Here is a 26,641-nt window from a genome sequence, read left to right as displayed (position 1 = left end):
CAGATGCCTGAAGCTTCTCCGATCCATTTCATTGCATCACAATGCCTGGAAATAATTGACATTGAGCCAATTGCAACTATTGCGTCAGAAGCATAATCCAAGTCTGGATTGGAGGAGAATGCAGACCTTTCTTTTTCTCTCCAGGGCTAGTTCCTGGATGCAGCCATTCCTGTTACGTTTGCCTCTTGTCTTCTTTCTTGCTATCGAGTTTCAGCTGCTCTGTATGCATCTATTGTCGTAGTGTTTCCTCTCATCTTCATTCTTGCTCTTGAAGAGTTTCAGCTGCTCTGGATGCAGCCATTGCTGCTGCGTTTGCTGCTTGTCTTGCTTCTTGCTGTTGAGGAGTTCAGGCTGCACTGGATGCAGCTTTTGCAAGTCGTGTTTTTTCGTCAAGTTTACTTCTTGTACATTTTCTTCTTTTGGTATGAGCCATCTTCCTGCAAAATAAAGGAGCAAGAGAGGGGTGGGGGACGGGAGAGCGAGAAAGGGGGTGGAAAGCGACGCCTTACCACACGTCGCTATACATGATGGGAGGGAGGGGGTAGGAGGAGGGATATGGGAGATGGGAGAGGGGGGGAGGAAGAGAGAGAGAGGGTGAGAGGGTGGGAGGGGAGAGGAACAAAGGAGGGGAGGGGAGAGCGACAAAGGGAGGAGGAGAGCGACGCCTCACCACACGTCGCTCCGCACTCCTGGAGGGAGGGGTAGGAGAAGGGAGGTGGGGATGAGAGAGAGTGAGAGACAGAGAGGTGGGGGTAGGGGAGTGTTCACAAAGAGAATATGTTATGCTTTATGAATAACACACACACACACACACACACACACACACACACGCTTTGCCGATTTTGGCAACTTTTAGGTAAAAAGCATCTGTGCTGATTGGAGTCAGTGTGATGACCGAGTACAGTACATGCTGTATACAACCTAAAAACCTTGAGTCACTTTTACCCTTGTTTTGGACAAATTTCAATTTTTTATTTATATTTTTTTTTAACCAACGTTGCATTATAGACGTTTCAAAGAGAAGTGTATGAACATTATTCTTTATAAATAGCTGCCAATTGTTGTGATGGGTGACAAAATTTGGTTCTGTAATTCTGAAAACAGGTTAAGATGGGAAAAGGCAGGGAAATAGGGTATTATCAAATATATTTAACTTTGAAACTCATGGACAAACCACATAACCTTTCCAAAGCACATCCGATTCATATGAAATCACCAATTGCTTTAGAAACAGCTGTGAGGATAAAGGAAAACGCGATCAAGTGCTTGGAATGCTGCTGAGATTAAAAGTTAAAACCTCATGCCCCCGTAAACCTGTACCTCCACCGTCGCCGGACCAAGGTAATGTGTTACCTGAGCAGTAATTCTTGATGTCATACATTACAGGCATACTCGACTTCATTAAAGCATCAGTTAAATTTATTTTTTCAAATTTAAAGTTAATGGTTGGTTTCCCGCTAACATTGGAAAATCACAAGGTGAGTCGCCTCCACTCCTGCATGGCAAATGCGACCTGTCCCAAATTCCGCATGCATTCTAATGGATAACAAACGAAAAAGAGACCCACAAAGGCTGACCTTTTTTTTTTATAATATTGTCGAGGCTCGTATGAGAGATAACACTCAACGCACAAGAAGGGGGCAGGAGACAAGAGGAGTGGGAAAGGGAAGGACAAAACAGTGAGGAACAGAGAAATTAGATCTGTGGAAGAGAGAGGGATGGGGCGGGGAACACGGAATGTACAAGATGGACACCACAGGGACTTTCAGGACCTTACACGACTGGGAACTTTCGGCAAGGAAGGCAGGGAATTTGAAAGGGGTGGGTTTGGGGTGGATTAACAGGGGTAGAAAAGATCATGGTTTTGGACGGGGGAAGACAAGAGGGGGGTGGTGAACAAGTGTTTGGAAGACGTGGAGGGAAGAATGGGATTGAAGAGAGTGTGGGAGTATATTCGAAAGGCGGGGAAAAAAGAGGAATGAAAGAGTGAAGGTGAGCAGTGATTCGTGATTTTGGTAGTTTTACCAGATGTGGGGTTGCTCGTGGACCCTGAGCACCCTGCAGAAATATGGTGGGGGACATATTGCAGACACAGCGGGGGGGGGGGGCAAGACCAGAGAGACAGAAGGACCACCGACCTGGCTGCAGTGAGACAGTGAGAGGCCCAAAGACTCAGCCTCATCGTGGGAGACACCAATGATCTTGAATGCCTTGGTTTCCACAGAGTGAAGCCGAGAAAGGTGAGAGGCAGGAGCACCATCTCAGACGCGAGAGCAGTACTCCATCAAGCTGTGGACGAAAGCTTTGTATGTGGTCAGGAGCTCAAGTGGGCCAAGGAAGGACTTTGCACGACAGAGGATGCCCAGTCAGCAACTGGCTTTGGAGGCCAGGTTGGAAATGTAGCTTTCCCAAGAAAGATCATGGCAGATAGTGAGACGCAGAAGCATGAATGAAAGGACTTCTTCCAGAGGATTGTTGAGAAAGTAGATGAGGGGGGGGGGTTCCAAATGGTCCTTTCGGAGAGACATAGTGAGAGTGTGAGATTTCTGCGGATTGAAAGACATGTTCCACGTGTTGGACCAGTTTATGATTTTATCCAGATCTGCAGAGAGCGAAGAAGCTGCGGCTTGCCGGTCTGTGTAATGACAGATGGGTACGACAGAGGGTGGAGTCAACAGCAAAGAGATAAAGAGGATTTTCCAGAGTCAGAGATCATTGATGAAAACCAGAACAAGAACAGGACCCAGAACGCTCCCTTGATGAGCTCCAGCCTGGACAGGAAGAGGGGATGAAAGAACTCCTCTTAGGGCCACACAATGGCTGTGACAGGAGAGGAAGTCTGTGAACCATGAGTGGAGATTGCCTTGGATACCATAGGAAAAGAGTTTAGTGAGCAGGGTAGGGTGCCAGACCATGTCAAAAGCATGCGATACGTCCAGGGATATGGTTCTGATTTCATTTCTGACACAAAGGATCTCCATCCATTGTTGGGAGAGCAGAAGCAGCATATCCTGGGTGGAGTGACCTGGTCTGAAACCAAATTGATGATCGGAAATCAAGCCATTGGAGAAGAGGAAGGATTTCATGTCTGAAGCAATGATCGATTCCATAACCTTGCTGATGATTGGGAGAAGGCTGATTGGTCTGTAGTTACAGGGATCTGTTTTTGGACCTTCGTTATGCAGAACGGTAATGTTTGCTGATTTTCAAGCAGATGGCAGATGACCTTGAGCAAATGAGAGGGTGAATAGAACAGAGAGAGGGTGAGCAAGAGCAGAAGAGCAGGTTTTCGGACATGGAGGCTGATGCCGTCTGGACCGGTTGCAGAATCTGAATCGAGGTTTGACAGCAAGCTCTCCACCTTGTCAGAAGAAAAGGAAACAGAGACCAGGGACAACTGGTTGCGACTGGGTAAGGTGGGTTCAGAAAGCGATGGGTTTCGGACACAAGATTTAGATGCAAACACGGAGTTTAGGCAAACACAAGAACCTTTTCACTTGCAGTGTCAGCAGTGTGGCCATTTAAGGTAAGGGAGGGGATGGAAGGGAAACATACACCAAAAACAGATTTGATTAGACGTAACAAGGATTTGGAGGAGGGAGAGAGGTTTGAGAGTTCAGACTTGAGATTGGAAGGATATTGTTTTCTGGCTCTCCTGAGGGCCCTGTCACACCTTGACGTTTTAAGGCCCGGTCACACCTTGACGTTTTAGCCAGCGATGGCAACGTATTAAAATGTATCTAAAACGCTGGCTTACGTTGAACTTTTGATGTTTTTTTTTTAAAGATTCGGACGTATTCATAGCGACTTGGTCTTATGTATAACGCATTGGTAACGGACACAGAATGTTTCGTTGTGTTATAGATAACTTATACCAACGAATGCTGAACCTGTTGTCGGCCTACACAACCGATGCCCAACGATAGTCTAACTTAGGCATAGCGTGTTGCACGCATCGCCGACGATGTCGTGACGTAGCCTATTAAAAGGCTGACGCACAACGATTCGAATCATAACTGCCGTAGGAATGGAAGTGTCAACATCGCGGTCACACCTTGGCGATCTTGCCAGCGTATGCCGAACTAAGAAAAATGTGTCCAAAACGTTGGGGCACGTCAAATACGGTATGAGTAAGTTTGGTATACGTGAGTAGAACGCTAAAGTACGCTATCATACGTCGTAGTAAGTAGAGTACGTCAAGAAATTTTAAACATGTTCAAAATTTTACGACGTACTCGGCGTATGACACACGTTCCGCATGCGATGGGGATAAGTTTTACACACGATATGTGGACGCTTACACACGTCCACAAAGGCTACTTATAAGCTACTCATAAGTCGAAACACGTCGCGGTAATGTCTTTTTTACGCGAAACTTATTTCTAACTTATGTTTGACGTGCTTTGAACCAATTCTTTACGTAGTCCCAACACATCGACGTATGTAGACGTATTCCAATGACGTCTTCCGGTCGACAAAAAAAAATAAATTAACGTGTTTCTAGCTTACAACTGCCATATAAAGACGTGTTCCCAGCGGTTTTGGGAATTGGTATATAAAAATGCTGCTCATAAAAGGGGAACCCAACAGTGTTTTCGAGTCCTTTTTGAGTCGATGTCCATGTCAGCAGTAACAGTATCAGTATCAGTATCAGTTTTAGTATTCGTAGTAGTTTGTTCATGTTGGCAGTAGTAGGTGAGTGTGAGGGGGAGGGTGTGGGTTATGATGGATCGTCCTTGCGTTTAACGATTTAAATGATAAACTCAACGATTTAAATGGCTGCATCTCCACTATTGAAAGTAGACGCTTGCGCTCAACAATTGGATTTTTTTTACACTCAACGACTTTTAAACGGTACCACTCAGCTATTTTCATTGTTTACAATGAACGATTTAAATTGCTGTCACTCGCCTTTGTTTTTTGACGCTGGGGTTTTGAAATTTGAAACGTTTCTTCTTAACGTGTTGAAACGCTCAAACTCGACTATTTTAAATAGACGCTGCTGATGGACAATTGGAATCATAGCCAAGCTAGACATCGAAGTGTGAACATCCTCGTCATGCCGAAGAAAAGTTTGAAGAATGCTGCAAATAAGTGTCCTGGCCGTGGCCGTGGACGCTGACGCAAGGACGATCCATTATACTGACGTCTTTCAGCCTATGAGTAACTTAAAAGTAACGTCTGTCGATGTGTGGCAACGATCGCGTAACGAGCCAACAACACGTTAATCATAGGTTAGAAATAAGTTTCGGGTACGCTAAACATTACCTCGGCGTGTCTCAACTTATGATTAACTTACAATTAGCATGTGTTGACGTCTGTCAACGATCGCAGACCGTGCATACAACTTGTGGCCAGCGTAGCGGAACATGTGAGTCATACGCCGGCATACGTCGTGAAATTTCAAGCATGAAAAAATTTGAGGACAACCAAAAAGTACAACGTTTAAAGCCAACGTACAACGACGTATGGCAGTGTTTTTCAGCGTGCTCTCAATCTTATCAAAACTTACCCATAACGTATTCAACGTGTGTCAGCGTTTTAGAAAAAAAATTCAAAAATCGGCATACGTTGGCTAAAACGTCAAGGTGTGACCGGGCCTTTAGCCAACAATGGCAACGTATAAAAATGTATGTAAAACGTTGGCGTACGCTGAAATTTTGATTTTTTTTTTTTTTTAAGTTTTGGACGTATTCATAACGAGTTGGACATATGCATAACGTATAAGTAACATACACAGAACGTTTTAAATATAGATAACTTAGACACAAATAGATAACTTAGACCAACGAATGATTAGCGTGTTGTCGGCGTTCACAACCTATGCCCAACGATAGTCGAACGTATGCATAGCGCTGCACGTATCGCCGACGATCACGTGGCGTAGCCTATTAAAAAGCTGCCGCTCGCCGATATAAATCATAACCGCCTGAGAATTGGAAGTGTCAACATCGCAGTCACACCTTGAGTATTTAATTTAGCCAGCGTATGCCGACCTCTGAAAAATTTGTCAAAAACGCTGGCACACGTCGAATACGTTATGGGTAAGTTGTGTATACGTTAACAGCACGCTGAAAAACACTGCCATACGTCGTAATACGCCTTGTACGTCGTGAAATTTCAAGCATGCTAAAAATTTTACGACATACTCGCCGTATGGCTCACACGTTCCGCTACGCTGGGAATAAGTTCTAGGCACGATATGCAATCGTTGACACACGTCGACACACGTCGAGACAAGTTCCTTGTAAGTTACTCATAAGTCGAAACACGACGAGGTAATGTTTAGCATACCCGAAACTTATTTTCTCCGTCAAGGCACATTTTCTTTTTTTTCTCCTTGGCTCCGTGAAGGCACGTGACGAAATAACTGAAGTTGTTGTTGTTGTGTTTTTTATATATATATATATATATATATATATATATATATATATATATATATATATATATATATATATATATATATATATATATATATATATATATATATATATATATACATATACATATATTTTTAGTCTATCACGAATTTAAAAATATATGCGGACATTTGCTTTTAAGTTTCGACGTCGACGTGACAATATCCTCAAACAGAAAATATTCACAGAGGAGGAACGAAGAATAAGACGAGCAAACTGAAGAGGCAATCGGACGTGACGTAACAGCACGTGACGAAATATCGGAAGTTGGTGTTGCTTTTTTTTTTTTTCTTTTTTTTTTAAACGCTGCCAATACGCCATTATACGGAAGCTGTAAATTTGAAACACGTTCAGTAAGTTATGTGGTCGTCCGGAAGACGTCAATCAAATACGTCAATATGCGCTGGAGGTACGTTACACATAGGTTCAAAGCACGTTATTCAGGTTAGAAATAAGTTTTGGTTACGCTAAGCATTACCTCGACGTGTTTCGACTTATGAGTAACTTACAAGTAACGTGTGTCGACGTGTGTCAACGATCGCATAACGTGCCTCGACGTGTGTCAACAATCGTGTAACGTGCCTACAACACCTTACTCATAGGTTATAAATAAGTTTTGGGTACGCTAATCATTACCACGACGAGTTTCGACTTATGAGTAACTTACAAGTAACGTGTGTCGACATGTGTCAACGATCGCATAACGTGCCGACAACTTATTCCCAGCGTATGTGGAACGTGTGAGCCATACGCCGGCATACGTCGTAAAATTTCAAGCATGCTAAAATTTGCGGACAACCGCAAAGTACAATGATAAAAGCCAACGTACAACGACGTATGGCAGTGTTTTTCAGCGTGCACCTAACGTACACATAAGGTTCCCATCACGTATTCGACGTGTGCCAGCGTTTTAGACAAATTTTTCATAAATCGGCATACGCTGGCTAAATCGTCAAGGTGTGACAGCCCCTTCAGGGTAGGCACACACTTGTTCCGAGCTTTATGGAAGTAACTGAGATTACTCTCAGTTGGGTTTCCTTTCCTTGAGGCAAAGGCAAGTTGTTTCAGGACAACTGCCTCGCCACAAGCTTCATTGAACCATGGGTGGGAGGTAGAATAGGACCCACTGCAGACGAGAGGGGATCAATCTGTGCAAGAGAGAGAGAGCAAGTTTCTTTGAAAGAATTCCAGGGATGAGTTGATGTTGGAGAAAGTAGCGATGGGAGATCAGTCTAGAAATTTGATGGCTGCTTGAAGACCCTGCCAGTCGGCCTGAGTGAAATGCCAGACTCGACGGTGCTGAGATCGTTCTCCAATAACAGCCAGAGAGATGTCTACTTTGACAAGCACGTGGTCAGAAGAACCGATTGAAGTGGAGGAAGAGCAGCAGATATTTTCAGGGAAATTTATCAAAATCAGAATCCGAAGAGATGGAGTACCGTTGGTTGAGATCCGGGTCGGGAAGTTGACCAATTGAGTCGGTCCCAATGAGTCGCAGAAGTCTTTTGCCGAAGTGCCATGGTAGGTGAGAGAGGGACCCACACCCAGCCAACTGGCATGATGACAATTGAAGTCACCACATATGAAACAGAGAGAGTTCGGCTGAGACGATAGAAGTTGGTCCATGTTTTCGAAGAGTGAGGTGTAGATGGAGTCATCACTGTTTGGTGGACAGTGAAACAGACATATAAAGATGAGGTGGGAGTGGATGGGAAGTCGTAGCCAGAGGTAATCCTGGGGGTGTGGGGGAGTGAGGGCAGTGCATGGAGAGTGAGAAATGGAGTCTTTGATGAAGAGAGTAACTCCTCCACTAGGATGAGGCTCAGGTCTGTCATTCCGGAGGAGGAAGTAACCAGGGAGAAATACTAGGGAGTCAGAGACATCTTGAAGGAGGAATGTTTCTGTTTGGCAAACCAGACCTAATCTGCCTGTGGCAACCTGTATGGAAAGATCTCTGAGGTTTGAGGATCACACTGTGAAGGAAGAGGGAGAGGATGAGGCTTTGGGTGCAAGGGAGGGGAGGGTGGGGAAGGGTAGGACAAAGAAGGAGGTGGGGAGGCAAGGAGAGTTGTTGAAAGAGTGTGGGGGATTGCAGAAGAGCAAGGGGACAAGGCCAGATGAGGAGAAGAAAATAATCTGTGGTGCTGGGTTGAGGTACAGTGGGGAGTAATGAGAGGGGGCAGAAGGAAAGGATTTGAGAAGGTGGAGTGATGAAGTGGAGGAGAGAGGGCAGGGGAAGGAGGCAGCCCGATGGAAGTGAAGCAAGGGGGAAACTTTGAGAAGGGGAAGTGAGGGGTTGATTGGAGGGAGAAGTGTGGGAGTTGAGGCAGAAGGGTGAGAACCTTTAAATATCGTTCTTTAATTATGTAATTCAAGTAACAAATTAACAAAATTCAATTCAAAAATATATCGTCACGGAGAACACAAAATGTCAGTCTATGTTTTTCACAGCTCGAACCAACATCGTGGATCGTCGAACACGAGGTCGCAGGATGTCACTTGTTTGTATATTTTTTGTAAACACAAAAAAAACTCGACCTTTTTTTTTTTGGGGGGGGGAGTGTGGGTATGCATCAATCTGTTGTACATCCTAGCAAAGTGATCAATGATGGCATTCTCTGACACGTCGTTGCTGCCTGTAGGTAATGCTTGTTCAATGTTCATGTGTCTGACGATGAATCAAGTCGGATTTCAATCATTACGTGGCCGATTGTAGGCAAGGGGTGAAAATAGATTTGCGGCACGTGCCCCATGGGACAGTGCCCAGCATTGACTCTGATCCCAGGGAAAATATGTTTCAAATGGAAATGTTAAAAGGAAGACCAAAAGGACCGAGAAGGATCGACATTCAGGGAGGGGTATCTGACGACACTTCACCTGATATCAGTTGTAGATTTATGGATATTAGAAAGCACGAGTAAAATTAAGAGGACATCTGTAAATAATAGTCAGATAAATGTGTTTTATGGAATTGAACAATGACTCAGGTGGTAACACCAGCAAGGACAATCCAAGAGAGAAATCTCCACCACTGAAGATTATTTGATAGTTTACAAATTGTTTAAAATGTTTCTAAAATGTGGTTTCTTACCTGGATAGTTGTTGCACTTTCACGTTTCTTTTCCAGATCATTCACGGCTCGGTATCCTCGAACCTGCTTCAATGATGACGAGTGCTTCTTCCTTGGCAGGGAAAAACAGAAAGTTACTCTTCACCCCACTTCTCTCAAGCCTGTGGGAAGACACCACATCATCATAACGTGGAAATGTATTCTTGGTGGTTTTCGACGTCAAACCATGTGGGGGCACTGCCCTCATCATAATCCACTCGGATTCAAATAACTCCACCCACCTGTATCAGTGGAACTTCAGAGCTGAGTCTCGATCGTATTTGGGACTGAAACACGGACTGCAAGAGCTCGGTCTATTGGAATGTACCTGATCGCTCCGAGATCTTGATCACGAGGAATCCACATGATTTGTCACGTTGTAATCTGCTGGTTCATCTTGCAAAGTAATGTTGTCGTTTTCATCGGGGGTTTTCTTATATATATATATATAAAATATCTTATATATATATATATATACAATTCCAATATATGTATATATATATATCCAATATATATATATATATATATATATATATATATATATATTGGATATATATATATATTGGATATATATATATATTGGATATATATATATATTGGATATATATATATATATTGGATATATATATATATTGGATATATATATTGGATATATATATATATATATATATATATATATATATTGGATATATATATATATATATATATATATATATATATATATATATATATATATATATATATATATATATATATCCAATATATATATATATATATTGGATATATATATATATATATATTGGATATATATATATATATATATTGGATATATATATATATATATATATTGGATATATATATATATTGGATATATATATATATATATATATATATATATATATATATATATATATATATATATATATATATATATATATATATATATATATATATATATATATATATATATATATATATATATATATATATATATATATATATATATATATATATATATATATATATATATATATATATATATATATATATATATATATATATATATATATATATTGGATATATATATATATATATATATATATATATATATATATATTGGATATATATATATATATATATATATATATATATATATATATATATATATATATATATATATATATATATATATATATATATATATATATATATATATATATATATATATATGGATATATATATATATATATATATATATATATTGGATATATATATTGGATATATATATATATATATATATATATATATATATATATATTGGATATATATATTGGATATATATATATATATATATATATATATTTATATATATATTGGATATATATATATATATATATATATATATATATTTATATATTTATATATATATCCAATATATATATATATATATATATATATATATATCAATATATATATATATATATATATATATATATATATATATCCTATATATATATATATATATATATCCTATATATATATATATATCCAATATATATATATATATCCAATATATATATATATATATATATATATATATATATATATATATATATATATATATATTGTTGCGAATTCGCACCCGCCGGCATGCGAACGGCCACGTAACTCGAATCGCAGCACGTCGCCCACCGGACAGACAATTCTGTCGTGACCCTCTCGGACTAACACCGGGAGCTAGTCATGGGTGGGCCTTTCGGCCTCACCACAATCGTGCTAACCGGCCCCCCGCGTGGGATAGGGTTGTTCGCCAAACTCGACCTACCTAAGTACCCACGCGGAGGGTAGACCGGGCGATTCCACCTTGCCGCAGGTCGACTCCGGACACGGGCCACTTAAGCGACCCGTTCCGTACTATCGGGATAACCGAGCGGTGTTATCTTCGGCCTCGACGGTTCCGATTAATTATCGGGCGTATTAAGCCCACTACCAACCCTTTATGTGAAGCAAGATGGAGATTCAATTTAAGAAAAGACGAAGCGAAACGGGAAAACAGTTCAACATGATGCACATTTATTCCGCGGCACGCGGAGAGCACACATATACAATTAAACAGAATGCACCTACAGCAATTGCAACAAAAGAAACACAACAATGCAGATCTACAACCGACTACGAGTGCACACGGCAACACTTACACAGTTTTACTTTACAGACGGCGCCAACAACACATTTACTCAAAAGCAAAAGAAAAGGGCCACCCTCAAAGATAAGGGGGCAGACGGGGCCTGTGGGCCAATATTTGCGCGGGACCTGAAAGAGCGGTCAGATCCGCGAGACCGGGTGGATCTGACCCATGTCTTTGTGATGAGCCGCAAATGTGGCGGCGCCCTGACTTCGTGCTCCTTCGCGGGTTTCGTTGGCACTGCTTGGAGTGGGGTGGGAACGGGGCCCCCTTTTCGCACTATCTCAGTGCGGGGGGGAAAGGGGGGGGGAATTGTTGATGCTCTGGGGAAAGAGGATAGCTGGCTTGCTTGGGTCCCACGACGAGCGATTCCACCGCGAGCTCGTCGCCGACCGCAGTCTTCCTTGCCTCGGACCCAAGCTACTCGGTCTCTTCCCCCATTCTCCTCAGCCGACTGCAGCAAACTACCTGTATGCCCTCGCCTCCCGACTCCACTCCGCGCTCCAAGCTCCAGGCTTCCTCTCTCTGCAGCTCCCCGACAGACTCCGAACCCCGACAGAGTCCGAACCCCGACAGACTGCGAACCCCGACAGACTGCGAACCCCGACAGACTGCGAACCCCGACAGACTGCCCAAATTCGCCCCGTGCTCGGCGCTTTATAGGCCGGCAGGAGAACCCATATGCAAATTTCTGGATCAGAACGAGCTCGGAGGTGGAGCCACGCTCGCCCATTGGACGGAGGAAAAGGGGCGTGAGTCTCCCCTGATCCGAGAATTTGCATATCTCGATTCTACACCGACGCGCCTGGAGGCGGGGCCAAACCGCCCCGTGCTTGCTGATTGGACGGATCAGAAGTGGACGTGTAGCATTCCTGATCCAAATTCTCCTCGGAGAGGCTGCATTTTGCACTCACGGCTCGGCGCGCATCTTGCACGAGCCCAGGACAGTCCGATGCTCGGTGCTCACAAGTGGTGCGGGAATGGCCGCAGAAGGAGGAGAGGTGAAGGTGGTGGAGGGTTTAAGGTGGTGGTTTATGGCCATGGTGCCGTTCGGAATGGCGGTGATGCGATGTTTGCGGGAGCGAGTTGTGAAGGTAAAGATCGTGTCTGTTGGCGTTGTTGTTGTTGTGAAGCGGCGTTGTGATTGGTGGTTGTTGTGTGATGGCGGTTGAGATGTGGTTGGTTCAAAATAAAGATAGAACAGAAAAACGGCTATCTCAAAGGGTCGCAGCTCGAATGAATCACATTTATTCCCTCTAAACAACGGGTTTGGCGCTAACTACACATGTACTTACAGAGATATCTCACCTACGGGACTTGAATGGTGGTTTGCGAATTTCCACAACCGTAACAATATATATATATATATATATATATATATATATATATATATATATATATATATATATATATATATATATATATATATATATATATATATACACACACAGGGGGCTGTAAAAGTAGTGTCCAGTAATGAATTATGAATTATTAAATGAATCCTAGCACCACTAATATAATACTGGTAAAATCCTAATATAAACCTACTTTTGCAGCTATATATATATATATATATATATATATATATATATATATATATATATATATATATATGTATATATGTATATGTATATATGTATATGTATATATGTATATGTATATATGTATATGTATATATGTATATGTATATATGTATATGTATATATATATATATATATATATATATATATATATATATATATATATATATATATATATATCTTCTTTCAGCTGCTCCCGTTAGGGGTCGCCACAGCGGATCATCCGTATGATCCGCATAGTGATTTGGCTTAGTTTTTACGCCGGATGCCCTTCCTGACGCAGCCCTGGTCGCCTCTTACGACACAGGGATATGGTACACCTATTCTAACCGGGGCATACACCGGGCCCAGTACACTGGTACTCACTTCGCCGACCTCGGAAGGATGACAGGCTGAGTCAACCTCCTGGTGTGTATTAATTCAAGCGCCAAACGGGGCTTGAACTCAGGACCTTTTGGATCCCAAGCCGCTACCCTAACCACTACGCCAACACCAGGATATATATATATATATATATATATATATATATATATAAATATCATATCATATCATATCATATCATATCATATCATATCATATCATATCATATCATATCATATCATATCATATCATCTTGGCCCGATCTCTCAACGGTGAAGGAGAGGAGGAGATTGGGACCATACTCTGTGCAGAGCATTGGTGCTGCTGAAGCATTCTCCTTGGCGATTGGGCACAATCCTGGACGGGTCGCCACTCCGACACAGTATACCAGCGTGCTGGCACTCATTTTGCCGACCTCAGAAGGATGACAGGCCGAGTAAACCCCACATGGTATTAATTAAACAGCTGAGCGGAATTTGAACTCAGGACTCTTGGATCCAAAGCCCGCCACCCAAACCATTAAGATGTTGGGGGCGGGGGTGAGGGGGGGAGAGTGGATTTGCATCCATCTGTTGTAAATCTTAGCAAAGTGATCAATGATGGCATTCTCCAACATGTCATTCCTGCCTGTAAGTAATGCTTGTTCAATGTTCATGTGTCTGACGATGAATCAAGTCGGATTTCAATCATTACGTGGCCTTTCTTAGGCAAGGGATTAAATAGATTTGCGGCACGTGCCCCATGGGACAGTGCCCAGCATTGCCTCTGATCCCAGGGAAAATATGTTTCAAATGGAAATGTTAAAAGGAAGAACAAAAGGAGTGAGAAGGATCTACATTCAGGGAGAGCTATCTGACTACACTTCACCTGATATCAGTTATAGAATTATGGAAACCAATGCGTGGCCATACGTGCAAAGAAAAAAAAAATTCAAACCGCGTGCCAGAAACAACAACCACACAGGCTGTTCCTTCGCTCTCGCGTGCCCGTACGTGCAAAAATAAGTAAATAAATAAAAAAAAAACACTTTCAAACCACGTGCCAGAAACAACAACCACACAGGCCGTTCCTTCACTCTCGCGTGCCCGTAGGTGCGTGGCCGTACGTGCAAAAAAAAAACAAACTTTCAAACCACGTGCCAGAAACAACACCCACACAGGCCGTTCCTTCGCTCTTGCGTGCCCGTACGTGTGTGGCTGTACGTGCAAAAATAAGTAAATAAAAAAAAACTTTTAAACCACGTGCCAGAAACAACAACCACACAGGCCGTTCCTTCGCTCTCGCGTGCCCGTACCTACGTGGCCATACGTGGAAAAAAAAACTTTCAAACCGTGTCCCAGAAACAACAACCACACAGGCCGTTCTTTCGCCCTCGTGTGCCCGTACGTGCGTGGCCGTGCATGCGTGGCAAAATAATACTTTCAAACCGCGTGCCAGAAACAACAACCACACAGGCCGTTCCTTCGCTCTCGCGTGGTCGTACGTGCGTAGCCATATGTACAAAAAAAACCTTTCAAACAAATACACAGGCCGTTCCTTCGCTCTCGTAAACGACGACTGGATTGGGGCATTGTGTTTTTCTATAAATGCGCATAAGAAATCGAGAAATTATTCGAATACAGTGAAGTCATCACTATCCGGAAGTCTGTATGTTGTAACCCGTAATGGGGAACACGCTCTAACTTGGCCATAACTTGGGAACCACTTGTCCGATTAATTTCCAACCTTTTGAAAGGCAAACAAACAGAGATTGCTGGAATTATAGATAGAAGATAGATCCTGTGGGGGCAAAACACCAAGCAACGAGTCCTGTCATTGGTTTGGTAAATAAATGGCCATAACTTGGGAAACACTTGTCCGATTAATATCAAACCTTGAAAAGACATACACAGGTCCCCAGCAATATACCTGGCAAGTTTCAATTAGATCGGACCAGTGGTTGTCGAGAAACAGCGGTCACAGACACACAGACACACACACACACACACACACACACACACACACACACACACACACACACACACACACACACACACACACACACACACACACACACACACACACACACACACACACACACACACACACACACTGCTGGAATTATAGATAGATTACAAGGATATCTGTAAATAATGGTGAGGTGAATGTGTTTTATGGGATTGAACTGGAGGAATCATGAACAAGGATTCAGGAGGGAACACCAGTGAGGTCAATCCAAAATTTACGTCTTCATCACTGGAGATTATTTCATAGTTTATAGATTGTTAAAATGTTTGTAAAATGTGGTTTCTTACCTGGATGGTTGTTGCACTTGTGGATTGTTGTTGCACTTTGGCGCTTCTTTTTCAAATCGTTTCTCCCTCAGTGTCCTCTGTAACCTGGTTGGATGATGATGATTGCCCCTTCCTTGGCAGGAACCACCAGGAAATTACTCTTCACTCCACTTCTCTCAAGACCATGGGAAGGTCCACACAACATCACAACATGGAGATGTTTTCCTGGTTGATTTCAAACTCATATCACATGATGTGGTGCCACCACCATGACCCAATCAATGTCGAATAACATTCCGCATTTGTCGAATAACTTTCTGCACTCGGCTGAAGTTTTCAAGAGCTGAGTCTCGATCATATTCGGGACTTAAACATGGACTACGAGAGGTCGGACTGCTGGAATGTCCCTGATAGTTCCGAGAACTTGATTGACAGGAATTCACCTGAAAATTAACGATTTTGTTCTCATTGTGGGTTTTCTTCAGATGGTTCCTCGTTCTGTATCCATGAGAGTTTGTCTGCAGAGAAAAGGGCAGATTAAAATGATGGGAGAAGCTTCATTCAACCAATCACATTGGATAAGAATTTGGATTAACATCAGTTAATTGTTAAATTAATATATTTTGCAGCCATTCATAGCAGAGTTGAAGAATCAGGTGACAGGCATTGCGGATCTATTCCTCACAAATCTAAACTTCATACATGTGATCTGATTACAGGAGTTGTTTTCATTTATAAAAGTTGATCAATGATAAAGAAGAGCACAAACAAAACTAGAAGGGCACTCGCTGGACAGCATACCTCCACCATGTAATGCCTGATCCACGAGAACGTCTCTGGCTCAACACATTTTTCTGAGATCATGCTATATGTCATTTTGGCCTAATCTCTCAAGGGTGAAGAAATACATCAAAAATCAAATAATTCTCACATCCAGATCCAGATATGATCTTCACCAAAATCGAATCAACTCGTCGTGGTCACACACCCAACCTGTCCATCAAATTTCGTCTAAGTACATCTACAACTTTTTGAGATTTCATGCACACAGTCAAAAAGGGGTGAAAACATAACCTCCTTCAGCTTTGGTGGCGGAAGTGAATATGGGAAACTGGAACAGCATTCGTACCATAGTTAATTAAACATGTTACTATTATGGCCCATATACCCGAATCATACATGCACCCTATTATGTCACATACATTGTCATTATCCGAAGCTTTATTGATTATTGGAAGATTTAACATTAACCACTTTTGTGCACAATAAGGCTAAATTGCGTCAATGGAGGTGAATATGAAAAACAATTCAAACTACATTGTCCATGTCCAGTCGATCAAATGTATGAAGTTTCACTTTCGATCTGTTACACTGTTATGGAGAAGAAGGTTTTTTTTAAACGTTTAAATTTCAATGCAATATGGCCGCCAGACCACGTGAATGATGACGTCATAAATTTACTTCTTCACGTTCATCATCAGGAGGGTCGTAGATCAGATACATGAAGTTTCAGATTTTTCGAATAAGGATTTTGATTCACCAAATGATAGCTGGAATTCCACTTCATTATTATTACCCAAAATACCCCAAGGGATTTTATAACTTTTATATTTTGGTAAATATTGTTGAGGTTTTATAATGGTTAACACAGAGAACACATAACAAGGGGAGCAGAAGACGAGGGGTGGGCAAGAGAATTACAAAACAGTGGGGAACAGAGACATTCGGAGATCTGTGGATGGGAGTGAGAAGGGGCGAGGTACATGGGGAGAGATGGGGCGAGGTACATGGGGAGAGATGGGGCGAGGTACATGGGGAGAGATGGGGCGAGCTACAGGGGGGAGATGGGGCGAGGTACATGGGGAGAGATGGGGCGAGGTACATGGGGAGAGATGGGGCGCGGTGCATGGGGAGAGATGGGGCGAGGAACATGGGGAGAGATGCGGCGAGGAACATGGGGAGAGATGGGGCGAGGGACATGGGGAGAGATAGGGTGAGGTACATGGGGAGAGATGGGGCGAGGTACATGGGGTCAACAAGATGGTACTGCAGGGATTTTCAGGAAGGAAAGCAGGGAATTTGAAAGCAGTGGGTATGGGGTGGGGGTACACAAAAGCGGGGATAGAAAAGATCAAGGTTTTGGATGGGGAATGATATGAGATGAAGGTGAACAGCTGTTTTGAAGACTTGGAGGGAAGAGTGGGATTGAAGAGAGTGTGGGAGATTGTTCCAGATGTGGGGAAAAACAGAGGAATGAAAGAATGAAGGTGAGCAGTAATTCTTGATTTTGGCAGTTTCACCAGAATGGGGTTCTTGGTGGACCTTCGACACACTGTGCAAATATAGGGCGGAGTGGGGGGGGAGCAGGACAGGAGAGGAGAGGAGACGGTAGAAGACAGAAGGACCACTGAACTGCCTGTGGTGAGAGAACGACAGACCCAAAGACCCTAACAGCTTCATCACGGTGGATACCAAAGATCCGAAATGTCTTGGTTTCCACAGCGTGAAGCAGAATGAGCTGTGTGGCAGGAAGACCACCCCAAATGGAGAGCAGTACTCCATGAAGCTGTGGATGAAAGCTTTGTTTGTGGTCAGCAGCTCAGGTTTGCCAAAGGAGGACTTTGCATGATGGAGGATGCCCAGTCAGTGACTGGCTTTGGAGGCCAGGTTGGAAATGTGGCTTTCCCAGGAAAGATCATGATAGATAGTGAGGCCCAAACGCTTGAATGAAAGGACTTCTTCAAGGGGATAGTTGAGAAAGTAGATGGGTGGGGGTTCCAGACGGTCCTTTCGGAGAGACGAAGTGAGAGTGTGAGATTGTCATGAATGAAAGACATGTTCCAAGTGTTTGACCAGCTTGTGATTTTATCCAGATCTGCAGAGAGTGAAGAGGCTGCTGACTTCTGACCAGAGGGATGAGAGAGGCCATGGCAGAGGGTGGATTCATCAGCAAAGAGCTAAAAAGATTTTCCAGTGAATTGGAGAGATCATTGATGAAAACCAGAAAAAGCACAGGGCCCAGAACACTGCCTTGAGGAATTGCAGCCTGGAGAGGAAGAGGACATGAGAGAGAACCATTAAGAGCCACATATCGACTGTAACAGAAGGGGAAGTCTGTGAGCCTTGAGTGGAGATTGCCTTGGATACCATAAGAGGAGACTTTGGTGAGCAGTGCAGGATGACAGGCTGTATTGAAAGCTCGTGATATGTCTCTGGAGATGATTCTGATCTCATGTCTGCCATTAAAGGCCCGGTCACACCTTGACGTTTTAGCCAGCGATGGCAACGTATTAAAATGTATCTAAAACGCTGGCTTACGTTGAACTTTTGATGTTTTTTTTAGAAAGATTCGGACGTATTCATAGTGACTTGGTCTCATGTATAAGGCATTGGTAACGGGCACAGAACGTTTCGTTGTGTTATGGATAACTTATACCAACGAATGCTGAACCTGTTGTCGGCCTACACAACCGATGCCCAACGATAGTCTAACTTAGGCATAGCGCGTTGCACGCATCGCCGACGATGTCGTGACGTAGCCTATTATAAGGCTGACGCACAACGATTCGAATCATAACTGCCGTAGAAATGGAAGTGACAACATCGCGGTCACACCTTGGCGATCTTGCCAGCGTATGCCGACCTAAGAAAAATGTGTCTAAAACGTTGGGGCGCGTCAAATACGGTATGAGTAAGTTTGGTATACGTGAGTAGAACGCTAAAGTACTCTATCATACGTCGTAGTAAGTAGAGTACGTCAAGAAATTTTAAACATGTTCAAAATTTTACGACGTACTCGGCGTATGACACACGTTCTGCATGCGATGGGGATAAGTTTAACACACGATATGTGGACGCTTACACACGTCCACAAAGGCTACTTATAAGCTACTCATAAGTCGAAACACGTCGCGGTAAAGTCTTTTTTACGCGAAACTTATTTCTAACTTGTGTTTTACGCGCTTTGAACCAATTCTTTACTTAGTCCCAACACACATCGACGTATGTAGACGTATGTAGACGTATTCCAATGACGTCTTCCGGTCGACAAAAAAATAAATGAACGTGTTTCTAGCTTACAACTGCCATATAAAGACGTGTTCCCAGCGGTTTTGGGAATTGGTATATAAAAATGCTGCTCATAAAAGGGGAACCCAACAGTGTTTTCGAGTCCTTTTTGAGTCGATGTCCATGTCAGCAGTAACAGTATCAGTATCAGTATTAGTATTAGTATTAGAAGTAGTTTGTTCATGTTGGCTGTAGTAGGTGAGTGTGAGGGGGAGGGTGTGGGTTATGATGGATCGTCCTTGCGTCCGCGTGTCCACGGGTAGGAGACATCTTTTCACCATTGTTCGAAGTTCTTCGCAGCTAATTTTTTATGGGGCTTTTTCAACAATGAGCTATAGCTTGTTTTTACGATTTAGGTCTATTAATAACGGGTTGGACAAATGCACAATGAACTAAAAATGTGCATAGAGCGCTTTGATTACTTATAGATACGATATAACAACGAATAATTATCGTGAAGCCGGCGTTCACAAACTATGCCCAACGATAGCCTAACTTATCCATATCGTGCGGCAGTTTATCTTTGCCGGTGATGTAGGGTTTGCTATTCATAGGCTGCCACTCAACGATTTAAATCGCTGCATCTCCACTATTGAAAGTAGACGCTTGCGCTCAACAATTGGATTTTTTTTACACTCAACGACTTTTAAACGGTACCACTCAGCTATTTTCATTGTTTACAATGAACGATTTAAATTGCTGTCACTCGCCTTTGTTTTTTGACGCTGGCGCTCGGAAATTTTAATCGTTTCTATTGAACGTGTTAAATCGCTCAAACTCCACTATTGAAAGTAGACGCTTGCGCTCAACAATTCGATTTTTTTATACTCAACGACTTTTAAACGGTACCACTCAGCTATTTTCATTGTTTACAATGAACGATTTAAATTGCTGTCACTCGCCTTTGTTTTTTGACGCTGGGGTTTTGAAATTTGAAGCGTTTCTTCTGAACGTGTTAAAACGCTCAAACTCGACTATTTTAAATAGACGCTGCCGATGGACAATTGGAATCATCGCCAAGCTAGACATCGAAGTGTGAACATCCTCGTCATGCCGAAGAAAAGTTTGAAGAATGCTGCAAATAAGTGTCCTGGCCGTGGCCGTGGACGCTGACACAAGGACAATCCATTATACCGACGTCTTTCAGCCTATGAGTAACGTCTGTCGATGTGTGGCAACGATCGCGTAACGTGCCAACAACACGTTAATCATAGGTTAGAAATAAGTTTCGGGTACGCTAAACATTACCTCGGCATGTCTCAACTTATGATTAACTTACAAGTAGCATGTGTTGACGTCTGTCAACGATCGCAGACCGTGCATACAATTTGTGGCCAGCGTAGCGGAACGTGTGAGTCATACGCCGGCATACGTCGTGAAATTTCATGCATGAAAAAATTTGAGGACAACCAAAAAGTACAACGTTTAAAGCCAGCGTATAACGACGTATGGCAGTGTTTTTCAGCGTGCTCTCAATGTTATCAAAACTTACCCATAACATATTCAACGTGTGCCAGCGTTTTAGAAAAAAAAAATTCAAAAATCGGCATACGTTGGCTAAAACGTCAAGGTGTGACCGGGCCTTAAGTTCCTCCATCCATTGTTAGGAAAGCAGAAGCAGCATATCCAGGGTAGCGTGACCTGGTCTGAATCCAAATTGATGATCGAAAATCAAACCATTGGAGAAGAGAAAGGATTTAATGTCGGAAACAATGACGCATTCCATGACCTTGCTGGTGATTGGGAGCAGGCTGATTGATGTGCAGTTGGAGGGATCAGTTTTTGCACCTTTTTATGCAGAGCGGTAATGTTTGCTTATTTCCAAGCAGATGTTAGATGACCTTGAGCAAATGAGAAGGTGAATAGGACAGAGAGAGCGTGAGCAAGAGCAGCAGAGCAGGTTTTTGGGACACATCGGATGATGCTATCCTGACTGTTCAGTGGACAGTTCAACACACATACAAACAAGAGGTGTGAGTGGAGGGGAAGCCAAAGTCAGAGGTATCCCTGGGGATGTGGAGGAGTGAGGGCAGTACATGGAGAGTGAGGAAAAGAGTTTTTAATAAAGAGAGCATCTCCAGCACGAGCGGAACTCGGGTCCATCATACCGGAGGAGGGAGTAACCACAGAGATAAACTAAGGAGTCAGAGACATATTGAAGGAGGAAAGTTTCTGTTCAGCAGATTATGTCTGGCTTGTCAGTGGAAACCTGCATGGAGAGATCAGTCAGGTCAGAGCAAAGGCCCTGGATGTTTGAGGTCCACAATGTTAAAGAAGAGGGAGGGGAGGAGGAGGGAGGGAGAGTTGTTCACAGTATGTTGGAGATTGCAGAAGAGCGAGGGGAGAGGGCCGGATGGGGAGGAAGACGAACGGGCTCGGTGTTGATGGGATAATGGAAACAGTGGGAAGTAAAAAGAGAGGGGTCAGAGGGAAGTAGGTGATTATAGGAGGTGGAAGAATGAGTTGGAGAGAGAGAGTGGGGGAAGGAGGCAGCTTTGTGGATGTGAAGGGGAGGAGGGATAGTTTTGAGAAGGGGGAGTGAGCAGGGAGATTTCAAGGGGAGCGGAAATGGGGAAAATTGGAAGGAGGAGGGTGACAGTGGAGAATTTTGGGAGTAGGGTGAGGGGGAGCTTTTGAGAAAGGTGAGGGGGAAGCCTGGGGGGGGGGAGTGAAGTTTGCTTTGAAGAGGAAGGAAGCAGCTGATTTGAGAGGGAAGCTTTTAGAAGGAGGGGAGACGATGAGAGCAGGCACAGCCGTGGGGGAAAAGGGAGAATGTAGGGGTGCGGAGAGGAGAAGGATGAGACTGGGTATTGGTATGGTAAAGATGGGATCGGATGGGGGGGTACAAGATTTGACAGGGTGGGAAGAGGGGGTGGTATGACGAGAGAAAAGAGAGAGCATGTTTGAGATGTTGAGGAGTGTACTGAATGAGAGAGTGAGATGGTTGTTCGGTTGGAAAGGAGCCCACAGATGTTTGAACACTACACAGTTTTGGATACCAGAGGGGGGGACTGTTAGTAAAGCAGAAGGCAGTGGAAAGAGAGGAGGTGGGATGGGGGACAGGATGGAGGTTGTTTGGAGGGGGTAGATTTAAGGAAGTGGGGTGAATTTGCACTGAAGTTGGAAAAAAAAGATGGAAAACGAACAAGCATTGCAAAATGGGATTAAAAAAAATTGGAGGTGAGAGAAACGTTGAAATATGTTGGAGGATGGATGGAGTGCAGGAGAGGTGAGAGAATGGAGAGGTGCACCAGGGGGAGAGAATGGGAGAAAGTGAGAGAAAGAGGGAGAAAGAGAGAGAGAGGGAGAGCGAGAGAGAGCGAGAGCGAGAGCGAGAGCGAGAGCGAGAGCGAGAGCGAGAGCGAGAGCGAGAGCGAGAGCGAGAGCGAGAGAGAGAGAGAGAGAGAGATTCATAGAACACGATACTACGCTGTCTTGAGAAACAAGGACACAGGCAGCGTCTTCAAGCAGCAAATTTGATTGGTCCTGATGACACAAAATGATGTAATATTTTATCCAAGTCCTGCCAAATGGAAGGGTTTTGAAAGTACTCAGAAGGCGTTTTGTATTCCTCACATCACCAGAATGTAACTTATTTTGTGTTACAATAAGAAGAATATAATTTCATTGAAAAAAAAGAAAGATTTTAAAGGTTAAAGAAAAAAATTCCAGAATTTTACCGCCCTTGAGAAGGTGTCCATCACACCTCTCTATTTTACACATTCCATTCATTATTTGTGTCCTTTATGACGTTCTTAAAAACAGTTTCCTGTTTGGAATGATTTTCGATCTTGTTTGACTGTCAGACAGTCAGAAATAATAAAGAAATGTCACTCCTCTCTGCACATGTGTGATCGAGACAAATTCAGAGCCAAACTACTGTAAACTACAGGTTTGTTTTCCACTTCATGTTCAAAATAAAACATAAAATTTAAATCAAGTTGTTCCTCAATCATAAACTTATGTTTGCAGACAGAAGTAATCCAATTGTTTAAACTTAAGTTCGCTCCACATGTGTGTGGGGTAAATATTGGAAGTGTTGAGTGTAATTTTCGACAAATTTCAAGTATATCTGTAAATAATGGAGATGTGAATGTGTTTTATGGGATTGAACTAGAGGAATCATGAACAATGGAGTCAGGAGGGAACACCAGCAAGGTAAATCCAAAATTTACATCTTCATCACTGGAGATTATTTCAGAGTTTAGAGATTGTTAAAATGTTTGTAAAATGTGGTTTCTTACCTGAATGGTTGTTGCACTTTGGTGCTTCGTTTTCAAGTTTTTTCTAACCAGGTATCCTCTGTAACCTGCTTGGATGATGACGGCTGCTTCTTCCGTGGCAGGATCAACCTGGAAATTACTCTTCATCCCACTTCCCTTATGTCCGTGGGAAGACACGACAACATCACAATGTGGAGATGGTTTCTTGATGGATTCCAATCTCGTATCACATGATCCGGTGCCACCATCATCACCCAATCGAGGTCGAATGACTTTCACCATCTGCACTCGGCACTGGTCCTCAAGAGCTGAGTCTTGATGATACTTGGGACTTAAACTTGGACTGCGAGAGCTCGGCTTGCTGGAATGTACCTGGTAGCTTCGAGAACCTGATCGAGAGGAATTCACCTGAAAAGTAACGATGTTGTTCTCATCGTGGGTTTTCTTCAGATGGTTCCTCGTTCTGTATCCACGGTAGTTTGTCTGCAGAGAAAAGGGAAGATTAAAATGATGGGAGAAGTTTCATTCAACCAATCACATTGGATAGGGATTTGGATTAACATCAGTTAATTGTTAAATTAATATATTTTGCAGCCATTCACAGTAGATAGTTGAAGAATCAGGTGACAGGCATTGTGGATCTATTCCTCACAAATCTAAACTTCATACACGTAAACTCATTACAGGAGTTGTTTTCATTTATAAAAGTTGAGCGATGCCAAAGAAGAGCACAAACAAAACTAGAAGGGCACTCGCTGGACAGCATACCTCCACCATGTAATGCCTGATCCACGAGAACGTATCTGGCCCAACACATTTTTCTGACATCATGCTATATGTCATTTTGGCTTAATCTCTCAAGGGTGAAGAAATAATTTAAAAATTAAATAATTCTCACATCCAGATCCAGATATGATCTTCACCAAAATCGAATCAACTCGTCATGGTCACACATCCAACCTGTCCACCAAATTTCGTTTGAATACATAAACAACTTTTTGAGATATCGTGCTCATATCGTTTTGGCCCCGTCCCTCGACGGTGAAAAATCACTTTAAAAATTCTAGAAGTCGGATCCGGATCTGGATCTTCAGAAAATCTAATGAATTCGGCCTTGTCACACACCCAACGTTCTCATCAAATTTCATCCGGATCCGTCAACAACTTTTTGAGATTTCATGCACACAGACAGAAAGGGGTGAAAATATAACCTCCTTTGGCTTCGGTGGTGGAGGTGAATATAGGAAACTGGAACAGTATTCGTACCATAGTTAATTGAACACGTTACTATTATGGCCCATATACCCAAATCATCCAGGCTCCCTATTATGTCACAAACTGTCATTATCCGAAGCTTTCTTGATTATTGGAATATTTAACATTAACCACTTTTGTGCACAATAAGGCTAAATTGCATCAATGGAGGTGAATATGAAAAACAATTCAAACTACATTGTCCATGTCCAGTCGATCAAATGTATGAAGTTTCACTTTCGATCTGTTACACTGTTATGGAGATGAAGATTTTTTTTAAGTTTAAATTTCAATGCAATATGGCCGCCAGACCACGTGACTGATGACGTCATAAATTTACTTCTTCAAGTTCATCATCAGGAGGGTCGTAGATCAGATACATGAAGTTTCAGATTTTTCAAATAAGGATTTTGATTCACCAAATTATGGCTGGAATTCCGCTTCACCAATGATGTCATTATGATTACCCAAAATACCCCAAGGGATTTTATAACTTATATTTTTGGGAAATATTGTTTAGGTTTTTATAATGGTTAACACAGAGAACACATTACAAGGGGAGCAGGAGACGAGGGGCGGGCGGGAGAATTACAAAACAGTGGGGAACAGAGACATTCGGAGATCTGTGGATGGGAGAGATAGGGCGAGGTACATGGGGAGAGATGGGGCGAGGTACATGGGGAGAGATGGGGCGAGGTACATGGGGAGAGATGGGGCGAGGTACATGGGGAGAGATGGGGCCTGGTCCAAGGGGAGAGATGGGGCGAGGTACATGGGGAGAGATGGGGCGGGGAAAATGGGGAGAGATGGGGCGAGGTACATGGGGAGAGATGGGGCGAGGTACATGGGGAGAGATGGGGCGGGGAACATGGGGAGAGATGGGGCGAGGAACATGGAGAGAGATGGGGCGAGGTACATGGGGAGAGATGGGGCGGGGTACATGGGGAGAGATGGGGCGGGGTACATGGGGAGAGATGGGGCGAGGTACATAGGGAGAGATGGGGCGAGGTACATGGGGAGAGATGGGGCGAGGTACATGGGGAGAGATGGGGCGGGGGACACGGGGAGACCTGGGGCGAGGACCAAGGAGAGAGATGGCGCGGGGCACATGGCGAGAGATGGGGCGAGGAACATGGAGTGAGCCGGGGCGGGGCCCATGCGGAGAGAGGG

General features: G+C 43.0%; 1 protein-coding gene across 2 annotated transcripts in view; it reads right to left on the bottom strand.

The window, feature by feature from the left end:
- Positions 1 to 572: 572 nt before the first annotated feature.
- The window catches only part of LOC147025489 (uncharacterized), a 66,657-nt gene continuing 40,588 nt past the window's right edge, over positions 573 to 26,641 (bottom strand). The window contains exons 12-15 of one of the 2 annotated variants that reach the window (XR_015059556.1): positions 24,239 to 24,700; positions 15,948 to 16,444; positions 9,511 to 9,601; positions 573 to 689 (exon numbers count right to left, since the gene is read on the bottom strand). Coding sequence is in view for 1 of the 2 variants with exons in the window: in XM_085886515.1 (XP_085742641.1) it covers positions 16,205 to 16,444; positions 24,239 to 24,700 (702 nt within the window). In the remaining variant the exon portion in view is untranslated. Of the gene's footprint in view, positions 690 to 9,510; positions 9,602 to 14,228; positions 16,445 to 24,238; positions 24,701 to 26,641 lie in introns of those variants that run through there. The other variant, XM_085886515.1, reaches the window with a different exon arrangement.

This window comes from Eptatretus burgeri, chromosome 6 (genome assembly GCF_056783735.1).
Source record: "Eptatretus burgeri isolate ZD-2024b chromosome 6, Ebu_testis_v1, whole genome shotgun sequence".
Classification (NCBI taxonomy): domain Eukaryota; kingdom Metazoa; phylum Chordata; class Myxini; order Myxiniformes; family Myxinidae; genus Eptatretus; species Eptatretus burgeri.
This window is presented reverse-complemented; position numbering and strand designations above follow the sequence as displayed.